This window comes from Saccopteryx leptura, chromosome 2 (assembly GCF_036850995.1).
Source record: "Saccopteryx leptura isolate mSacLep1 chromosome 2, mSacLep1_pri_phased_curated, whole genome shotgun sequence".
In the NCBI taxonomy this organism is placed as follows: domain Eukaryota; kingdom Metazoa; phylum Chordata; class Mammalia; order Chiroptera; family Emballonuridae; genus Saccopteryx; species Saccopteryx leptura.
This window is the reverse complement of record NC_089504.1, coordinates 383,317,649-383,337,517: the sequence shown is the minus strand read 5'-3', so window position 1 is coordinate 383,337,517 and position 19,869 is coordinate 383,317,649. Positions and strand designations below refer to the sequence as shown.

General features: G+C 54.5%; 1 protein-coding gene across 7 annotated transcripts; it reads right to left on the bottom strand.

Moving 5' to 3' along the window:
- Nucleotides 1-1,929: 1,929 nt before the first annotated feature.
- Nucleotides 1,930-19,725, bottom strand: GUCD1 (guanylyl cyclase domain containing 1). Of its 7 annotated transcripts, none has more exons than XR_010748988.1 (7): nucleotides 18,863-19,079; nucleotides 12,900-12,984; nucleotides 11,910-12,075; nucleotides 10,379-10,470; nucleotides 8,317-8,558; nucleotides 6,974-7,606; nucleotides 1,930-2,369 (listed from the first exon to the last, which is right to left on the bottom strand). XR_010748988.1 is itself a non-coding variant. In XM_066365507.1 (7 exons), the coding sequence occupies exons 3-7, from the start codon at nucleotides 12,908-12,910 to the stop codon at nucleotides 7,515-7,517; spliced, it is 603 nt and encodes a 200-aa protein (XP_066221604.1). In that variant the 5' UTR covers nucleotides 12,911-12,984; nucleotides 17,836-17,954; nucleotides 19,589-19,725; the 3' UTR covers nucleotides 5,217-7,514. The 7 variants fall into 7 exon arrangements, 5 of the variants coding, with proteins under 5 accessions (XP_066221604.1, XP_066221606.1, XP_066221603.1 ...); XR_010748989.1 differs by having other exon boundaries at nucleotides 1,930-2,309; XM_066365507.1 differs by lacking the exons at nucleotides 1,930-2,369; nucleotides 18,863-19,079 and adding exons at nucleotides 17,836-17,954; nucleotides 19,589-19,725 and having other exon boundaries at nucleotides 5,217-7,606.
- Nucleotides 19,726-19,869: the final 144 nt, after the last annotated feature.

Below are 19,869 nucleotides of genomic sequence, written 5' to 3'. Positions count from 1 at the left end.
AAGTGTGTGGACCAGGAAGGGGAGAGAGGGAGGGAGAATCAGAAACCTTTTTGAGTTATTTTGAGGAGGTGTTCCAGCACTGAACGGTTTCAGATGCCTGTGGATGGCAGGGAAAGGGGAGGACCCACTGAATACCTTGACTGCCCGCCCATTGTTGAGGAGCTTTTTAATCAAAGGTGCACTGTCATCAGACTGCAAATGGCCCAGAAATCCAAAAACAACACAAAGATCAGTTTCAAGGGCCACAATGATGTGCCTCAAGTTGGATGAATGGATGGGACAGCAACTCCATAACACCTGGAAAAGGTGTCAACAGTGGTGACCACCAACAGCCCCAAGCAGGTATCAGAGGTATAGAGTGAGCAAGTGGGGGCGTGCCCTGTGTAAGGTGACGTCCTTCTCTGCAAGAGGCCAGTGCTTGGCAGGAATCTCAAGCCTGGCATGTGGTGGTAGCCTCTGCATCAGGGACCGTTTTTTCCTTTGTGCTCAGTCCACAGTGGAACATGTGTCCCCATGCCCAGCACAATGATCTGGGTGGCAATCTGGCTGGAGCAGGTGGTGCAATCAACAGCCTCATTCTAGTTGGTCTCATCAGAGAAGTTTCTTATCATGGGCATCTAACATGAGTCAACCAGAGAGGTCAATCACAGCCACAATTTGTTTTCACAGCCTAAGGCCCCGAAGAGGGATATCTTTAATCTGCTGGTTTGAGGTTTTCTAAGTGGCAAGCCAAACAACTAGGCCATTGGCAACAGCCTGAGAGTCAGTAAAAACATGCCAAGGTTAACCAAGTGGAGTATTGGCCCAGGGCTATGAGATTGGCCCTGGCTTCTGTCTACTGAGTAGAGATTCACACCCATTTCAGATCTGGTTAGTGCTGCTGAGGGCAAACAGCACAGCAGCCCAGGGGACACCATCTGCTTTCCACTTAGTTGACTCACTGGTGAACCAGGCCCAGGTATTTCAGGAAACAAGATCACTGCTGAGCCAGTGATTTTGTTTTGGTGGAGTTGGAATGTAAGTTTCCCCAAAAGGATTAGCTGTCATTTTTTTTCCATGTATAGTAGAGGTGTCACTCAGGTCAGGCCAGCTGTTCTTAAAGGTGCTCCTTTAAAAGTGATGTCATTGGGGCCCTGGCCGGTTGACTCAGTGGTGGAGCGTCAGCCTGGTGTGCGGAAGTCCCGGGTTCGATTCCCGGCCAGGGCACACAGGAGAAGCGCCCATCTGCTTCTTCACCCCTCCACCTCTCCTTCCTCCCTGTCTCTCTCTTCCCCTCCCGCAGCCGAGGCTCCATTGGAGCAAAGATGGCCCGGGTGCTGGGGATGGCTCTTTGGCCTCTGCCCCAGGCGCTGGAGTGACTCTGGTCGCAGCAGAGCGACACCCCAGAGGGGCAGAGCATTGCCCCCTGGTGGGCAGAGCGTCGCCCCCTGGTGGGCATGCCAGGTGGATCCCGGTGGTCGGGCACATGCGGGAGTCTGTCTGACTGTCTCTCCCCGTTTCCAGCTTCAGAAAAATACAAAAAAAAAATAAATAAATAAAAAATAAATAAAATAAATAAATAATAAAAAAATAAAAGCGATGCCATTGGGCAGAGCCCAGCAGGAGGGCACAGGGGAGGAAACAGCAGGTGCAAAGGTCCTGAGGGAGGAAAGGACTTTGACAGGTGGGAGGTACCAAGAGGAGGCCAGTTTGGCTGCCTCGTGGTCTGTTATGAGGGTGGAAGGAGATGTAGACGTTAGATCAAGGGGCTCCAAACAGCTTGGGAAGACTGGTTCACTAGATCTCCCAGGCTGGGGAGACCCTCAGGCTTCAGTCTGGCAGACCTCGATTTATTGCACTTCACAGATGTGTGTTTTGTGTGTGAAGTGGGGGGTTGTTGTATTTTTTTTTATTTTTATTTTTTTTACATATTGAAAGCAAGACCCTCTAACAGCAAGAAGATTCTTGCTTTATTGTGATACTCACTTTATTGCAGTGGTCTGGAACCAAACACGCAATGTCTGCGAGGTCTGCTTGTACTGAGGATGCATGTCAGGAAAGGCAAAGAGGAAGGAAGCAGGGCGTGGGGGTGGGGAGGTGATGGAGAAACCCTGGAGAGGCCACCGTGCTGGGCCTGTGGCAATCTCGGTCTTCATTTCCTCGCACTGAAGTTTGTCCATGAATGCTCAAGTCCATGCAGGTCCCCTCACTCAGCCCCTGGGGATCCACACCTAAGCAGAATGACGTTTCTGTATCTTCCTGGTTTTCTCGATTCTGTTCTGAAGCTGGAGGGTGGGGGCGAGTCCATGATGTGCGTTTCTGGGCTGTGGCTGCAGCAGGTCATGGAGGCAAGTCAGCAAGGGGAGTAGTAGCTCCCGCAAGCATCTTTGCTGCAAGTATATTTGCCACATAACTAATTGGGCATGAGGCAATTTCATCGCAAACAATAGAAATAAATGAAACAATTAGTAACAAAAATTTTAAAACTTTTTTGCAAAATATAAAAATACATTAGTCTTTTGTCATCATTCTTTTTTTGCCTGTTGATTCATCTCCTCATTCAGCATCGTACTTTTTCTCTTTTCCGTTAACATTTCCTTCTTCATTAAGAGAGGTATCCGTTTCCAGCTGAAGAAGCAGCACTTAATGCTCTTGAAGATTGTTGTCAGTTTGCTGCAGCCGTTTTATGGTTGTCATAGCTTGGTAAACTTTTTTGGTTTTGAAAGGTGGGAGGGATGATTGTGGCCACCAAAGGATTTGCGAACATATTGAAATGTGACCATTTTTTAGTATTGTATACAATCTGGCTTTACACGTAGCTTTGTGGTCTGCCTTTATACGTGTTTTATTTTTTTAATCTTTATTTTATTTAGAAAGAGAGAGAGAGAGAGAGATACAGAGACAGAGACAGGAGCATAGATCTGATCCTATAATTGCCCTGACCTGGGATTGAACTGGCAACCTCTGTGCTTTGGGATGATGCTCTAACCAAGCTATCTGGTCAGGGCTATACGTGGTTGTTACCATCCATTATTTTAAGGCCACCACATCTGCTTGTCACTGTATAGGCCACTCTGAGGTCTAAGAGACGTATAATATAAAAATGGGAGTCCTATGACAACTTAGTCAATGGAGAATGAAACAAAACTGACAAAATACATTAAGTTTGCCAAGTGTAAACTGAACTGTCAACCAGTCACTTTATCTTTCATAGCAAAGTTGCCTTATGGCCAATTCTGCGCTGAAATGTTTGCAGTGAAAGTTCCTGTGGCAAACAAGCTTGAGGCAAATATGTTTTTGATGAAACTGGGGCCACACGCCAGGCTTTCTACCTGGAGGCAGGCTCCCAGCGGCCAGCGCCACGCTCTCTCTGGCTGCAGAACTCAGAGGTCACTTCCTGGCTCTTCTGGCGCTGGCTCACCCCTATCAGGGTCACCAGGGTTGCTTCTGACCATGGCTGGGGCTGAGGTCTGGAAAAGCATCAGTGATTGGCTCTCATTGTTCTAGAGCTCCTGGCTCTGTCTGTAGCTCCTTGAGTAATAATGACCTTGGGCCAGTTGCTCCCCTCTCTTGATTGCAGCCTTGCCCTTGACTAAACCAGTGTTCACTCAAGTGTCAATATATTTCATGAATACCAGCATTACACAAAGACAAACTGTCGCGAATTTGGGGAAACCCAAAATGAATGGGGTTCCCTTACTGCAGGATTATACCCAACCTTCCCTGCACATCCTAACTCCCGGAGGGGACTGCAGTATGCAGTGTTTGCCATGCTGACCTGACCAGGGCACCCCATTGTACAGAACTTCTCATTGTTGGCATTTTGAAGGGCACGGCTTGGGATGTGCTAGACAAGATGGTCCCGGATGGACGTCTGCTACGAGGTTTAAAAAATGGAACCACCCTACCTCCAGTAATCCCTGCCTACTGGTATTCATACTGTGTCATCCCTGGTGGGTGTGGATTTGTTTCTAACAAATAGAAAACCGCAAAATAATAGGATGTCATTTCTGAGATTAGGTTGAGCTTCTCTTTCTTTCTCTCCCTCTCTCCATTACCTGACCTGTCTGTCATTACCTGACCTGTCATGTCATGAGGACACTCAGGCAGCCCTATGGCCAGCAGCCCTACAAGTGAGCTTGGAAGCTGATGCTGCAGCCCCAGCTAATAGCTTGAGACCCTGGGCAAGAGGCACCTGCTCAGCTGCACCCAGATCTCTGCCTTGGCCTGGCCCCTGGCTCCCAGTGGGCCCCTCCCAGGAGTCCTCAGCCTGTCCCCTCCACCACCCCCACTCTATGTTCTGGGCAGCCAGCCGCACCCAGGACTCACCAGCTCTACTTCCATCCCTCCTGCTTCACCACCTTCTTCATTGTCACTTTTCTCCCATAATTGCATTCAACGACCACTGAGAGGCCCCAAACCAGTCACCCCTGCCTATCTCAACCTGTGATAAACCCATTCAGAAGGGCCCCTACCCCTTGGGTGGGCAGAAGGCTTATGAAGGGCAGATGGGCAAGCTCACTAGTGTTCATATGCTGCTGGCTGTATGCGTAGAACACCTGCCCAGCAGCCTGGCACACTGGCTGGGAACCACACCAGCTGGTCAACTCTGACTGATGGAGTAGAGTCCACGCTTGGTCAGAACTGCTACTAATAAGCCTAGACAATGTGGGCTTGGGGAGGGGCAGAGCAGCAGCCAGCCAGGGTGAGAGCACAGGCCAGAGACCGGGGCCCTGCCCCATGAGCCGGCTCTGGCTCCATCAGCTCCCTGTAGGACCCGGGGCAGGTCTGAAGCTGTCAGATAATGCAGGATTTCCAAACACTTCCTTTTTCAGAAGTAGAATTTTTATCAAATAAAATACTAAAAGGACCCAACAGCAGATAAGGGGAGCTGCTGGTTGGGATGGAGGGTGCAGGGAGGGCTGGAGACCCTCTATTCCCTCCTGTGGGCCCAGCTGCCCCCCTCACTTGACATTCCCCACCCCCTGCCCTCCTCCTGTCCAAGGCTTTACATCCTCCACGCCCTCTTGAAGAATCTCAGTCAAGCTGAGAAGGGAGGCCCTTCCACCTCCCACGTTGCCTGCCTCAGCCTTGGACAAGCATCAGCAGGGATGCAGGCCCCAAGAGCAGGAAACTGGGATCCAGCCCTAGCTAAAACCCAGTATGGCAAGGTAAGGACTTAGGCTCCCATCTTGTACCAGGACAAGCATTCACAAAGGCGGGCCAGGGGCTGCCATCATTTTGCAGTGAGAATAACATTTATTGAGAATGGCTCATTACAAACAAAATATATTTATGTATAAAATCTCTGCAATGCAAAAATCCCTTTTATCCCCATGTGGCTGGAGTGAATAAAGCCAACTGTCCACTGTGGCTTTGGGGGCTGTGCTAGACCCCAGCTGTGGACAGTGGGTCGTGGGTATCATGTGCTGTAGGCAGAAGTTCCTACAGCATGGGGCTTTTTCTCTGGCCCCATGTTCATAATTTTTCATTGTACAACAGCGTGATTTGCATCCTGCCTCCATGACCCTCCCCAGGAAGATGGCACCATCTCAGGGACAGGCAGCTTTCTTGTTAATCTTCCAGATGGGTGACCCCTCATTTGTGGCTCACCCTGAGAAGCCATCTTCCAAGCCCAGAGACTGAGCATTTTTAAATGCATGATAGACTGACGTGCTGTGACCAGCCTTCACGGAGGGTGTGCTCCGTGACAGCCCCAGCATGTGCACCGTGCCCCACTCACTCAGCCATGCCGAAAGCTTCACTTCCGGCTCCCCAATACATCTATCCTCACCCCAGTTTTACCCAGACCCCTTCTGAGAATGCCCAGACCCCAGAGCTGTCACACATGGTAATCCTGGGCCTGGGGCCAGAGCTCCCCGGGGTCCTGGGCCACGCAGCATTAAGGCAACAGAGATGAAACCAGTCTGAAGGTAATGCTAGTCTCACACCCGGGGGGCTGCCTGGCTGCAGCACCGCCCTCTCAGCCAAGGCTGCGTCTGGTGTTAAGGAGCTATACAGCTGGGTGGTCTGGCAGCCTGTGTAAGCAGAGCCCACCTCTGCCCCTCAGAGCAGCCACGGTGGGGAGGGGACAGCTGGTAGGTAGGCGCAGACACTGAGCGTGGTTCTCAGTAGGGGGGTGGGGGGCAGCAGCTGCCACTGCATCATGCCTCGGCCACTGGAGACCAAGACACAGGGGTGCAGGAGTAGTGGGGCTGTTGGGGCCCCTCCCCTTTGCCGGGGGCAATCCATGAGTGCGTGTCTCCAGCCCCTTTGGGAATGATCTACTCCCCTTGCTTTTTAGGTGCAGACTGGGTTCAAGACCCAGCTCCACCTGTCAGTCTCCTGCGCCAACATTCCCCAGACCGGGCCGGGTTCTGTCTGTATAAGGGGCCCTGGCACTCAGCCCGCCAGCTAGGAGTCCTCTTCTCTTTGAGAGAGAACGTGAACTGGCTTATCTGTTCTGTGAAGAGAGGCGTCAATGGTTCCAAAGTACCTACAATCTATTATTATCAAAGGTGATTCTCACCCCTAAAAGTAAAAACTTAAAATTTCAAAAAATCTATACTCCCCCCCCCCCAAAAAAAGAAAGAAAGAAGGCAACAATTCTAGTCCCTGCTCTATGCTGTGCTGGGGTCCTGAGCAGGCACTGCCCTTCTCTATCAAGACAGAATAGACCCAATATTCTGTGTGAAAGGTCCTGACATGAACAGGGTGGGTAGGAGGCCACAGGCTGACTCCCCACCACTGAGGAGCATAGGCCCCAGCACCCAGCATCCAGCACCCTGCAAGGCTTAGGGCTCCCTGTACTCAGAGGATGGGCCCCACTGCTGGGACTTAGGCTAATGTCAGGAGGCCTCCTGGTTCGGGGAGAGGATCTTTGGGGCCCAGGCAGCTGTCCCCGACCCCTCTGGGTCAGGCTTTCCTGAGCACACTCAGCACTGTGGGCCAACAAGAGCCAAGGTCCTGCCTATACTCTATAGAGCTGGAGTACCCGGAGAGCTGCGGGGGCCTCAGAGTCCTTTCTGCCTATGACCCAGTCCTCCATACGGGCCACAGGCCTTGCAACCAGCCAGGGAACGTGGGATCTCTGCAGCACTCCCAGGGAAAGGGTGACGACAGCTCCCAGCAAGGCCAGGGTCAGCTAGTCTCCAAACTCACAGATGCTGTCCTGACCAGCAACATCTCTCTCTAGTGCTCAGTCCCCAGACCTGTGGGAAGATGGGCTCAGGCTTCTTCCCCAGTCCCGCGTCTGGCTTGCAGGCAATACGGGCACCCTCGGGGCTGGATGTCCTCTGGGCATAGCTGGAATCAGGCTGGGGATCCTGGGGCAAGGTCTTTTCAGAAGCTCCAGGGATGTCTCCAGCACCCAGCAGGTGCTGTAGCCTCCCAGAGTTCCCTGGGGTTTGTCACATGGGCTGAGGCTGCAGCTGTCCTCTGAACTCCAGCAGCCTGGGGCCAGGGCCTCCTGAGGGGGTCTGGCTGGGGCAAAGCAGGGTGGGGTCTGAGGGCCTGGGCACACCAGGCTCCCGCTGTCAGCTGTCCAAGTAGACAAAGAGGATGTCCTCGTCTGTGCCGTAGCTGGTCCTGGCCTCCTCGAAGTTACTGACACTGGTGCTGCACATTCCTGCTGGGGCAGGTGGGGCACAACAGAGTCAGTGTGTGTGTGTGTGGGGGGGGGGGCGCACCTGCCTCATTGGTGCCCAGGGAAGCTGGGAGCAGTCTGACATGTCCCACCTCCCTGGCCACCCTTTGCCACCAAGTCTTCCACCCCCAGAAGCCCTCCTTGCCTACCGTGGCCTTCATGAGCTTGTTCCCAACCCCTCTCCACATTAGCGGATGAAGAAAGTGAGGCCCAGAGAGGAAGAAACATGCTGGAGAACACATGGGGTAAGTCTGTGCGAGCTAGGGTGGTCGTTCCCTGTCCCAGGGCATGGGGAGCCCTGGAAGGGTCTGAGAAGGGGCTGGGGCTGGGCGGACTTCCTGAGGGTGCTGTCTGTGGGGGCTGAAGTGAGGGAGAGAGGAAGGAAACTGCAGTCTCCACAGCATGAGAAGAGGCGGCGGGGTCCCGGGGAGTGGTGTGGGGCTGGCAAGTGGGAGGGAGAGATGGCCGGGCCTGCTGATGGCTGGGGTGTGCAAGAGGCCAGCGCAGCCCCAGGTTTGTCATTGGTTTGCTGCATGGCCAGGGGGATGGCACAGATGACAGGAGCCCAGGAGGAGCAGTGTCTTTGGATAGAAGACAGTGAGGGAGGTCTTGGCCCCACCAGGTTGAATGGGAAGGAATTGAGGGTTCCAGGAGCATGGGACTGTGAATGCAGCCCCAGCCACCACACTCACGGTCAGCGTAGGCTGGGTTGTTGTAAAAGACGGAGCCAGTGGCCCGGTTGTAGCCACGCAGCACGATGAAGTGGCCCTGGTAGTCGGGAGTGCGGCAGAAGCAGCGGTGGCCACGGGGGGCGAAGCAGCAGTACTTGGCAGGGCTAGAGCAGAGGTCGCAGTGCAGCACCCCCGAGTTCACCAACACAATGGCCACGTGGCCCTGTGCCAGGTGCGCCTGGATGTCCTGCATGCTCACTGTGCTGTGGGTGGGAGGAGGGTCAGCCGGTGACACTGGACCCCACTCCCCATCTCTCAAGTGAACCCCAGCTAGGACCCCTGTTCTGGCCTGTGTCACACAGCCTGGGGACATGGCTCACCTTCCCTCTACCCCGAGCTTTTTACAAGTGGGAATGTCCTGCTTTGTTACTGTGGTCCAGGCTCAGTCCAAGGCGAAGCACAGGACCAGTGGAGAGGGGCTCTGAGTGGGCCCAAGAACAAGCAGGCCCCATTAGGCCCTTCACTGGGTGGAGCAGGACATGGGACCCCACCTCCTGAACTGGTAAGTGAATTATTTTAGTTAAGCACCTCTATTGGTCTTTTACCCTAAATCATGTGTGATTTATGTTGGAAACTGTTGGGTCCAATTTAATTGCCCAATCTGAGGCAAGCATGGCTTTGCCCGTGTTAAAACCAAATGCTTCTCTGAAAGGGCTATTTTTCTTTTTTTTTTCCTATGGCTCCTTGTGGCAGAAGTGGCTGTCCAGGAAGGGCTGGTCAGCAGCAGTCCGGGGGAACCCCCAGGCCAGCAGAGCCAGCTGCCCCATGTGGTGTTCTCCAGAAGGGCAGCAAGTCCAAACAGGACCCCAGAAGGGGAGCAGGGGCTGGAGGTGGGTCCCCCAGACCGAAGGCTCCACCATCTTCACTGGCCCTCCTTCCTCAGCAGGCTCCTCAGGAGCGGTGGCCTGGCCCAGCTCCAGCCCACGGCCAAGTCACGGGGCAGTTTGGTTTGTTGCCTCAGCCTGGGGAAGCATGTCATTTTCCCATTTGGTCTTTGAAACAAAATACCTGGCTGGATTCCCAATGGTATGTACAAGAGTGGGATTTCAGCTGCAGGAAAAGAGCAGGGGCTGGCTGGAAGGAGCAGCAACAGGCTGCAGGGGATGTCTGCACGTGCCAGCGTCAGGTTCGGACACAGCCCGGCCAAGCTGCTGGGGGCCTGAGGGCGGCTCACGCCATCCCTCCCATCCCGTTTCCCCACCTGAGGAATGCGGCCAGCACCAGCTTCCCTCTCAGAAGGACAGTGCCTGTCAAGTGCCACTAAAGAAACATCTACTGCCTTTCCTTCCAACATGTGCTCGTATGGCCCAAGGATGCGTGGAGACTTTTCCCGTTTTCCAAACCACCTATAGTGTGGCTACATTGTGTTAATAATGAAAACAGAAATCTGGAAAGAACAGGGAGAGCTGAGAAGAGTGGGTTAGGAGAGCCCAGCTGCGAATTGAGCCATCAAGCCTGAGTGCAGTGCCCACAGTTAGCCCGGGGAAGAAAGTCACTCGCAACTGGGCAAGTTACTCCCAGACTCTGCCTAGATCCTGCCCCCACGTACAGAGAGGAAGGGAGACCCATGTCAGGTCACAGAGATTGCGAGATCTGGGAGCCAGGCCTCCCTAGACAGCCTACACACTGGGCTGTCCTCATCACACTCCATCACCAGGCCAGCACATTCCTCAGGCCGTCACCCCTAATTCGGGGTACTGTGTTCTGTCCCACGCCACCCTTCTGTGAGTAGCCCAAGGACTGGCTGGAGTCTGTCTGCTCACCTGTACCTCCAGCCCCAGCTCAGGATCCACCCCAGACCAGAGGTTTCTGTATAGTACATCATGTAGCCCCACAGGTCCCCTTTTCATGGATGATAAAACCAAGGCTCAGGGGGATAAGTCAGTGTCCACAGCCACCTGGGCAGGAAATCCCAATTCCTGACTTCTGAGGTCCTAGCCTTTCTCTCACCCCAGCCCGAGGCCTCCCCAACTGCAAGTCTATGGGTGAGAAGGTGCACAAGAAAGGGTGGGAGGAGACTCACCATTTCTCCACCAGCACCTTGCAGGCCTTGGCTTGTGCAAATAGCTGGTTCACCCGAGTCTCCTCTGTGTCAAAGTGCTTCCTGTAGAAGGACTGAAGAGAAAAAGGCAGGCTAGAGGGGCCGCCCACCCTGGCTGCCCTCACCCCATTGGAACAAAGAATACATTATGGAGTCCGAGATGGTAGGATAGTGGAGAAGCTTGGCCTACTGGGGCAGATGGCACATGCAGCGTGTGGGCAGAAAACTGACTGTCCCAAGGCATGGGACCACACAGAGGCACAAAGAGGGTGCTCAGGAGATGAGTGGGCAGCCAGGCTCAGATAGTCTGCCCAAGGAAGGTCAGTCAGCCCTGGGCTTGTGCTCCTGGTGGGCATGAGCAGGAGTCAGAGTAAATGAGCAAAACTGAACACTAAGCCACCACTTGGCTTAGCCAGGTGAGGTCCATGAAACATGCTTTGTTTGGCATAGGAATTTTAAAGGGCCAGAGTCCCCATGGAGGAGGCAGAAGTGACCCTGTTCTTGGGCCCCTTTCTCTGCCTTGCAGCCATGGTGACCAAACCAGACGAGAGCCTTCTTTCCTTTGCCTGGAAGGTTCAGGGGAAAGTTAGGTTGACTGGCCCTGGCCACCACACAACAGCCCTCTTGCCAAAGAGGCCGGCAGCGACTCTGCTCTGCCAAGTTTTAGAGCTTGGGCTGATATCTGCCTCACAGGCAGGCAACACTGGCTCTAGCTATGCAGGGAGGAAACGCACTGGTCTATCGGCCAGCCTGTCGGCATTCTTTTCCTTTCTTCCTTTTTTTATTTTTTAAAGTGAGAGGAGGGGAGATAGAGAGACAGACTCCCACATGCACCTTGACTGGGATACACCCAGCAACCCGTCTGGGGCTGATGCTTGGACCAACCAAGCCATTGGCTACAAGAGAAGAGGGAGAGAAGAGAGAGAAGGGGGAGAGGAGGGGGGGGGAAGGGGGAGAAGGAGGGCGAAAAGGACGGGGAGAGAAGCAGATGGTTACTTCTCATGTGTGTCCTGACCAGGGATCGAACCCAGACGTCCACGCTTTCTATCTACTGAGCCAACCAGCCAGGTCCCATTCTTTTTCAAAAAAAAAAAAGATATCTTGATTTTAATTCCAGAATATCAAATACCCAGCTTGGAACCAGCTGTTCCCATGAGAAGGAAGAAAATGGGCAAATGATGGCTGGATGAGGTCAGAGGGGTGTGCTGAGGGACAGCAGGGAAGGATGTGGGAGAGTGGCCTGGGACTCCTCTGCACATCTCCCGGTGCTGCAGAAGGCAGGTGGCAGGGTCCCCGGGGTGGGGTGCTGGGCAGAACCCAGCTCGCCGCTCAGATCCTTTGGGTGGGGAGACCTCAAGCTCACCTGGACTGACCAGCTCCAAGTCCTGCCCGTAGCACATGTGCCGCTACTCTCTGGTCTCTGCCCACCCGTGTGCCCACTCACGTGTCCAGGCCTTGACTGCACCCTCTTCCAACTACTGAAGCTGGTGACGGTCCAGTGGCCGGCACTCACCTGGTTCTTGTAGCCCTTGTCAACACCCAGGGTCTGGGTACAGAAGCGGTGCCTCACACCAAAGTGGCGCATCAGGTAGGCCAGGTCAATGGTCCAGATGCTCCTGGTGAGCCGCAGCTCCTGCAGGGCACTCTCAAACTCACCGTCGTCCAGCTGGCCCAGGTACCTGTGGGCAGACAGCCTGCTGAGGTTGGCTCACCATGGAGGGAAGCTGGTTCGGGTCACGCTTCACCTGCAGGCCCGTCAGCCATTGGCAGAGCTCCCATTCCCCAGAAGACTTCATCCTTTGTCACAAAAACTTATGTCCTGTCCACACATCGCCCGGGCACAACCTGAAGCTGGCTGGGTGCCGTGCTGTCCCTGCAGTCCAGGGCCTAAATTCTGTTTCTCACATCTCTTGTGGGCTGTGTGACTTTGGGCAAGTCACCAACTTCTCTGGCCTCATTAGCTTCATGTCTAAGATGGTGCTTGGACCATATCCAGGGTTTTCTGAGTTTCAGAGAATTCTTTTGGTGAAGCGTATCCTGCCTGGAATTCCAGGATGTCCAATGGGTAAGGGGGAAGCTTCTCTGGGAAAACTCCTCCTGCAAGGTGATGGCAAACGTCCCTCCAGGCTCGGATGGTCCAAGTTCCAGTGATGCTCACATAGCCTCAACTCACTGGTTGGCTCCCAGCGACCCAGTCTCCCAGGAGCCTGAGGCTGGAAAGGTGGAAGGCCCTGTGTCCCAGTCATGGGGTCACTCTGTGAGCCAGGCCTGAGCAAGAAGAATGTCTCTGGCCATCCTCAGAGCCCCAGGCATTCCAGAGTGGACACCTGGAAGGCCTGGTCCTACCACTTGTTTGCTTTTGCAGATGGCACTGAGCCTCGATGGAAGCTGGGCCTCCCACAGCCCCAACCAAGGATGATGAATCCCACCCGGGTCTGCCCCCGTGTCTCCCCCAGCCGGAGCGTGTGCTGTGGATGGCAAGGGCCTCACCCTGCCCACTCACCGCAGTACCATCCTGGAGCAGGCCAGGCCACAGTCCCAGTGGTACAGCTGCTGGATGATGGGCACGGGCAGCTGCACAAAGTCCCCTGCATGGAAACACAGGGCGGTCACAGATCCTTGGCATAGTGCCTGTCACTGCCACCCCCACTGGCATCACTGTCATTGGCGCCTGCCCAGATCTTTTTTTTTTTTTTTTTTTTTTTGTGTGGATTTTTCTGAAGCTGGAAACGGGGAGAGACAGTCAGACAGACTCCCGCATGCGCCCGACCGAGATCCACCCGGCACGCCCACCAGGGGCAACGCTCTGCCCACCAGGGGGTGATGCTCTGCCCCTCCGGGGGGTCGCTCTGTCACGACCAGAGCCACTCTAGCACCTGGGGCAGAGGCCAAGGAGCCATCCCCAGCGCCCGGGCCATCTTTGCTCCAATGGAGCCTTGGCTGCGGGAGGGGAAGAGAGAAACAGAGAGGAAGGAGGGGGTGGGGGTGGAGAAGCAAATGGGCGCTTCTCCTATGTGCACTGGCCGGGAATCGAACCCGGGTCCCCCGCACGCCAGGCTGACGCTCTACCGCTGAGCCAACCGGCCAGGGCCGCGCCTGCCCAGATCTTGCAGGGGCTATTCAGGGGCTGACCCACAGCCTTTCAGGCCTCTCACTCCGTTCCCCTTACCACAGCAGTGACTCCCCAAAACACCAATCAGAGCAGGTCAGCCCCACACGAAATCCTCTAGTGGGTTGGTTCCTGCATCTCAGGACAATGACTTCAGGGCTGCTGGCCCAGCACCTCCTGTCTCCTCACCTCCACTTGTCTTTACCAGGCCACCCTCCAGGCAGAACCCTCACCTGTCATGGATTCCCTGTGCCCCAGGCCTTTGGACACCTGCTCCCTCTGCCTGGCCTCCCGAGTGCCTGAGAGCTAACTACTATCTTCAAATGTCCCTTCTTCATGACGCTACCCCTGTCTGCCCAGCCTCCCCCCCCCCCCATGTGCACTCACAGCCTCACAGGCCTCTCTCAGAGCCCTCTTTTTGGTGGCAGCTCAGAGAAGGCAGCGACAGGGAGAGTACACGAAGAGCGCTGAGCAGATATTCACATCTGAATTCATGAGGCCCCTGGAGGCTTGCTCGACTTAGGCCCATCAAGGTGTGAGGACCATGGTGAAGAGAAGGGAACTGTCATGTAATCTGTGTATGTCAGGGGTCCCCAAACTACGGCCCACAGGCCGCATGCAGCCCCCTGAGGCCATTTATCCGGCCCTTGCCGCACTTCTGGAAGGGGCACCTCTTTCATTGGTGGTCAGTGAGAGGAGCATAGTTCCCATTGAAATACTAGTCAGTTTGCTGATTTAAATTTACTTGTTCTTTATTTTAAATATTATATTTGTTCCCATTTTGTTTTTTTACTTTAAAATAAGATATGTGCAGTGTGCATAGGGATTTGTTCATAGTTTTTTTTTATAGTCCGGCCCTCCAATGGCCTGAGGGACAGTGAACTAGCTTCCTGTGTAAAAAATTTGGGGACCCCTGGTTTATATGGAATGCTACCCTGGGCAACCTCTCAGTATGTCCCTGCCAAGCAGTGAGGCGGGGCAGACCTAGGCGTTCTAGCCCCGGCTTAGCCGCCAGCTGGCTGTGGGCTGAGCCACTGACTTCTTCCGCTGGACTGAGTCGGGCCATCTATAAAGTGGGGACTTTGGTCTCAGTCATTCAATCAACAAATATTTCCCAAGAGCCTAGCAAGGGCCTGGCATGTTTACAGGAGATACAGCGATAAGTGACAACTCCCTGTCCCAGTGGACTGCAAAAACAAGCAAGTGTAAGAGAAAACAGGGCCAGGCTAGGGAAAAGGGTGGGGGTACACCCCAGAGAGCAAAGTCAAGAAGCACAAGACGGAGAGAGAACAGCATGTGTGGAGTCGCTGAGGTGGGGGCGAGCTGGCGCCAGCCTTCAGAACCCTCCTATTCGGGCATTCCATGAACCTGGACAAAGTTCAGAGTCTGAAGAACCAGGAGGGACTTCCCTTCAGTAGTCACCATCACTCACTACTCATTCATGACACCCGTTCAGCACATGAAAACCCAGCCTACATTGCTTCCTCATCTCAGGGGTCCCTGGGGTCGTTCTTAAACCCAAGACCAGCCTATGCAGCGCTGCCCCAGAACCTGGCTCCCATGCATTAGATCTGGAGCCTATCCTGACCTTCTGACCTGCCAGCCTTGTCTGGGCAGTCCCTTGCCTGGAGTGGGTCCCAAGCTCCTACTCTAAGTCTAAATCCTTCCCAACAGATGCCACCAGGTGCAGGGCCTTCCCTGAGCCCAGGCTGGCCATCCTTTATCTGAACTCCCACCAGGCCCAAGTTCACGCTTTGCCTCACAGAGGGGACCCTTGCATAGAGCTTGTCTGTGCCCTTCTGGGCTGTTGTACATTCCCAGGAGGCAGGGACATGTGCCTGCTCCTTTGCTGCACCGCATTGGTTTCTCTCCTGCTACTCCTCCCCTCTAGATTTTTTTTTTTTCATTTTTCCAAAGCTGGAAACGGGGAGGCAGTCAGACTCCTGCATGCGCCCGACCGGGATCCACCCAGCATGCCCACCAGGGGGCGATGCTTTGCCCCTCTGGGGCATCACTCTGTTGCATCCAGAGCCATTCTAGCGCCTGAAGCAGAGGCCACAGAACCATCCCCAGTGCCCAGGCCATCTTTGCTCCAATGGGGCCTCGCTGCGGGAGGGAAAGAGAGAGACAGAGAGGAAGGAGAGGGGGAGGAGTGGAGAAGCAAATGGACGCCTCTCCTGTGTGCCCTGGCCGGGAATCGAACCCGGGACTCCTGCACGCCAGGCCGACGCTCTACCGCTGAGCCAACCGGCCAGGGCATACTCCTCCCCTCTAAGGGCACGCAGCAGCATGGAAGGCAGGGTGGCATAGGCAAATGCAGGCCACCTGCTGGCTGAGTCACCTGAGAGGCACCTGACCTCTCTCTGCCTGTTTCTTTCTCTACGAAACGAACCATCACAGATGCCAACCTGTGTAGTGCTGTGAACACTCAGGGAAAAATGTGTGTAAAGCCCTTTTTGGGTGCTGATGTGAACCCTGCCTTCCTCCATCCAGCTGACTGGGACCTGGTGCACTGAGCCCAGGCCGGGCTGAGGCTTTGTTCCCTCCATCCCGAGCCCAGGTAACTTCAGCCCTTCATTCAACGCCTTTGCACATTCGCCTCCTTTTACTGCCGTGGATTCAGTCCTGAGGGTTTAGTCCAGCCTATCCTCTGCTCTAAATTCCACCCCCAGCTCCGCTCCCATCTCTGTACACAGAAGCCAGAGGGACCCCATCTACAGCTTCCTATTGCTCGTAAAATAAAGCTGTACCCCTTACCAGGCCTGTAGGACTCTGCCCTACCTGAGCCCCACCAGCCTCACCTTGGTCCTTACCCCTCACTCACCCTGTTCCTATTTTGCTGGAAACCCATCAAGTTTTATTCCACTCCAGGGCCTTTGTACACAGGGCTCTGTCTGGAACTCTCTTTCCCTTGCTGCTCTCAAGACTGCCTTTTACTGTCATTCGGGTCCCAGCCCAAGATCTCTTCCTCTGAGGTTTTTTCTGACTATGCCTTTAGGGGAAGGGAGCCCTCTTTCACCCACAGCATCCTGTTTGTTTCCTATCACAGTACTTAGCAAAAGTAACAAAATAATAATTATAATAATAAAGCTACTGTCTCCCACTAGACTGTAACCTTCCTGATGGCAGATAATTTGCTAATCCTGTTCAATGCTACTCCCATTGCCTGGTGGCTGGTGCTTAATAGTACCCCAATAAACATTTATCAGAAAAAATGAACTTATTAAGTGTGCACTGTATACTAGGCTCTGGGAATACTACAGTGACTAAGACTCAAGCCTTTCCCTCCAAGGATTCATATTCTAAAATAATTCCTCCCACTGGGCTGAGCGGAGGGAGAGTTCTGTACAGGGTGTTGTCCCCTCATAGTGCCGTGCCTCCCTTGTCAAGTACTCCTCACTGTGGCCATAAACTGCCCTTTCTTTTTATTTGTTTATTTATTTTATTGATTTTAGAGAAAGAGAGAAAGGATGTTGGGGGAGAAACAGGAATCATCAACTTGCTTCTCGTATGTGCCCTAACCGGGCAAGCCAGGGTCTCGAACCAGCGACGTCAGCACTGCAGGTCGACACTTTATTCAATGTGCCACCACAGGTCAGGGCTGCCTTTTTATTTTTCTTTACACAGGCTGTTTACTCCTCAGACTTTGCTCTTGTATACCCCTTAATCTGGAACGCTGGCTCCTATCTCTAAATGTCCAAATGCTCTAGTCCCTTCCCTCTCTGAGCCCTTCAACATCGAGTATTTGAGGTGGTGTTTGCATTCCCCACTGTAAAGACAAAGAATTCCTCACTGGCACGTAGGGACTAGATGACATTTACCTCCTTCTAGCCCTCAGGCCAGAGCAGGTACGCAGAAATGCTTGGTGAATGAAAGGTGTTTTTCTTTAAAGGCCTTATCCCTTGAGATACCCTGGGCCTCCCTTGTCACTGCAATGCCCAACACCCCTACCCCCAGGCTTCCAGACTACAGCACTCCCTCCATGTATGTACATGGCTCCCTCCTTACTTTGTGGGCTGGGCTCTAGTACTGATTAGCTGGGCTTTAAGTCTGTCTGTTCTTTCCCCTATGCCCAGCTGTAAATGTGGCACAGGTCAGCTGCTCTGAACTCTGCTGTCCCTTTTCTTCTTGCACTGATCCTTGGAGCCCCTCAATCCCCAGGCCCTGAAGAGCTGCACATTCCCACATGGCTGTCCTCAGTCTTGGCATCAGCAGGTCAGCCCACAGAGACCCAGACATATTCCACTGGGGGATGATAAGGGTAGAGGAGGCCTTCCAAACCCAAAGCAGCTGCTAGGTGTTGATGCCTGGAACAGAGGGACTGTCCCACCTGAGAGCTAGGGTCTGCCTAGAAGGCCCTGGCTGGCTTCAGTTGGCAGCTGTCACCAAGGAAGGAAGGCAGCTCATTGGCCCTGAATATTTAACGCCCCTCAGCATCAGTCAGCTCATCTGTAAAAGTGAAAACAACAATGGTAACCTACTTCCCAGGGTGGTTACCAGGATTAATGAGGCACTGCATGTAAACAACTCAGCACAGTGCCTGCTCAGAGAAAACTCCCTGTAAAGGTGAGCCATTACGCCACTGAGGCTCAGGGAAGACAAGTGCCTGAAACTTGCAGGATATAAATCCCATGAGAGCATCAGACCCTATTCCTTGCTACAAACACAAAGGAGACCACTCCCTGGGTGTGACAATAAGGTCTCACTGATGCCTACTATCAGGGTCTCACATGCTCTTGACCTATACCATTGGTTGGCACCTCAGTTCAAAATTTTCTAGTACTAGCACTTTCTCATCAACCCTGTACTTTAAGCAGAGCAGAAGTCACTGTTTCTCCCCCCCCCCCCCCCTTAGAGAAGCAAACTGAAAATCATGACACATCAGTCTTGGTTTCTGCGCCAAAGGAACTCAGGCCACCTTGGGGCAGAAGGAACCAGAGAGTGAAGAACTGTACAAGACAAAGCGTTGAGTCTGGGAGGCTAGAGGAAAGGTCCTGCCATTGCTCTGTGCTCTTAGCAGTTCCCTGTGCTTCTAGGCCTCAGTTCTCCCAGGGGTCAGGATCTTCCAAGGCAGGACTTTCTGCTTCTGGAGAAGGTAGCGCTCCTGCCTTAAAACCTAGGACACTCCCGCCACGACGGCTATCAGAGCTGACTGTATCTGGAGTATCTGGAATACCCAACTGACCGAGGCTGGGGGCCAAGGAGGCTGTGTACACCTGGCCAGGTTTCGCTTGAAGCGTATAGCTCCTCCGCAAGCGGCGGTCGGCCCAAGGTCGCGCGTTCAGACCCTGCTCCACGCTAGGGCGGGGTGCCCCACGTTCCCCAGGGTGAGGGCTGATCCCTAGGGGGGCACTAACCGGGCTCGAGCGGCGGCCCCGCTGCCTCCGCCTCCGTCCTCATGACCCGGGCGGCGCGGGGCGCCCATGGCCCCGGCCTGGCGCCGGCTGCAGCTTCAGCTTCGGCTGGGGCAGGAGCGTGAACCTTACGTGCCGAGTTCTCCTGCCACCACCTCCACCACCACTGCGGCGGGGAGAAGTGGAAGTGGAGGCGGGAGCTGGACTGCCCCAAGCCCCGCCCCGTTCCCTCCAGGCCTGGGATCAGGGGACCCTGACCCTTCCTGAGGCCCCGCCCCTTCCCTGGGTCTCCAAAGAGGCCCCTCCCTTTCCCTTCTCCGGATTCCAATTCCGAGAGGCCCCCCCCGCACCGCCTACAAGGCTAAGCCCGCCCCGACCATTCGTAGTTTCGGCTTTTGGTGACCCCACCCCTTTCGCAGTCCTCGCGCAGACGCGCGGGCCGTCTCCGCCTCTGCCTCCAGAAGCCCCGCCCCCCACGAGCCCCGCCCCGAAACACTGGCGTACCACAACCTTTTCCCTTCGCAAACTCAGCTTCTGCTCGGCCCCGCCTCTTTGTCAGCTTCAAGTCCAAGGTCTGATCCTGCCCCCCACACCTCCAGGCTCCAGAAGACTTAACCCTATGACCCTACTCCGAATCCCTTCAGGGATGACCCGTCCTCCCTCTACTCTATACCTCAGTTTCCCCATCCGTAAGGTGAAATACCTCGCCTCGGTCTGGGCGCCTCTTACCTGGATGAGCCGCGTTAGCCTTCGGCTTCACTGCCTGCCGCCCGCTATCTGAGGGCCCAGGCCCCAGATCCCTGCCTTCCGGTTCAGGCTGTCCTTGGTATGGAGTGCTTGGAAACGCTATTACACCTCTCCCCTTGCCGGCCTGAGGGTTGGTATTTCCGGTGGCACCTGGGCCCGGTCATCAGCCCTCTTCCGGGAGCGGAACGATCCTACCAGAGCCCACGTTTCCCAGCCGGCGGGATAAGGAGGGAACGGAGGCGAGACCGAGCTCATTGCTAGGA

Coding starts and splice junctions, on each gene's coding strand:
- GUCD1 (XM_066365509.1), bottom strand. CDS start 18,905: ATGAGGACGGAGGCGGAGGCAGCGGGGCCGCCGCTCGAGCCCG. Junction 8,559..10,378: donor AAGGTGCTGGTGGAGAAATG/GTGAGTCTCCTC, acceptor TCCCACCCACAG/CACAGTGAGCATGCAGGACA. Junction 7,607..8,106: donor CTGGCCTCTTGCACACCCCA/GCCATCAGCAGG, acceptor CTGCCCCAGCAG/GAATGTGCAGCACCAGTGTC.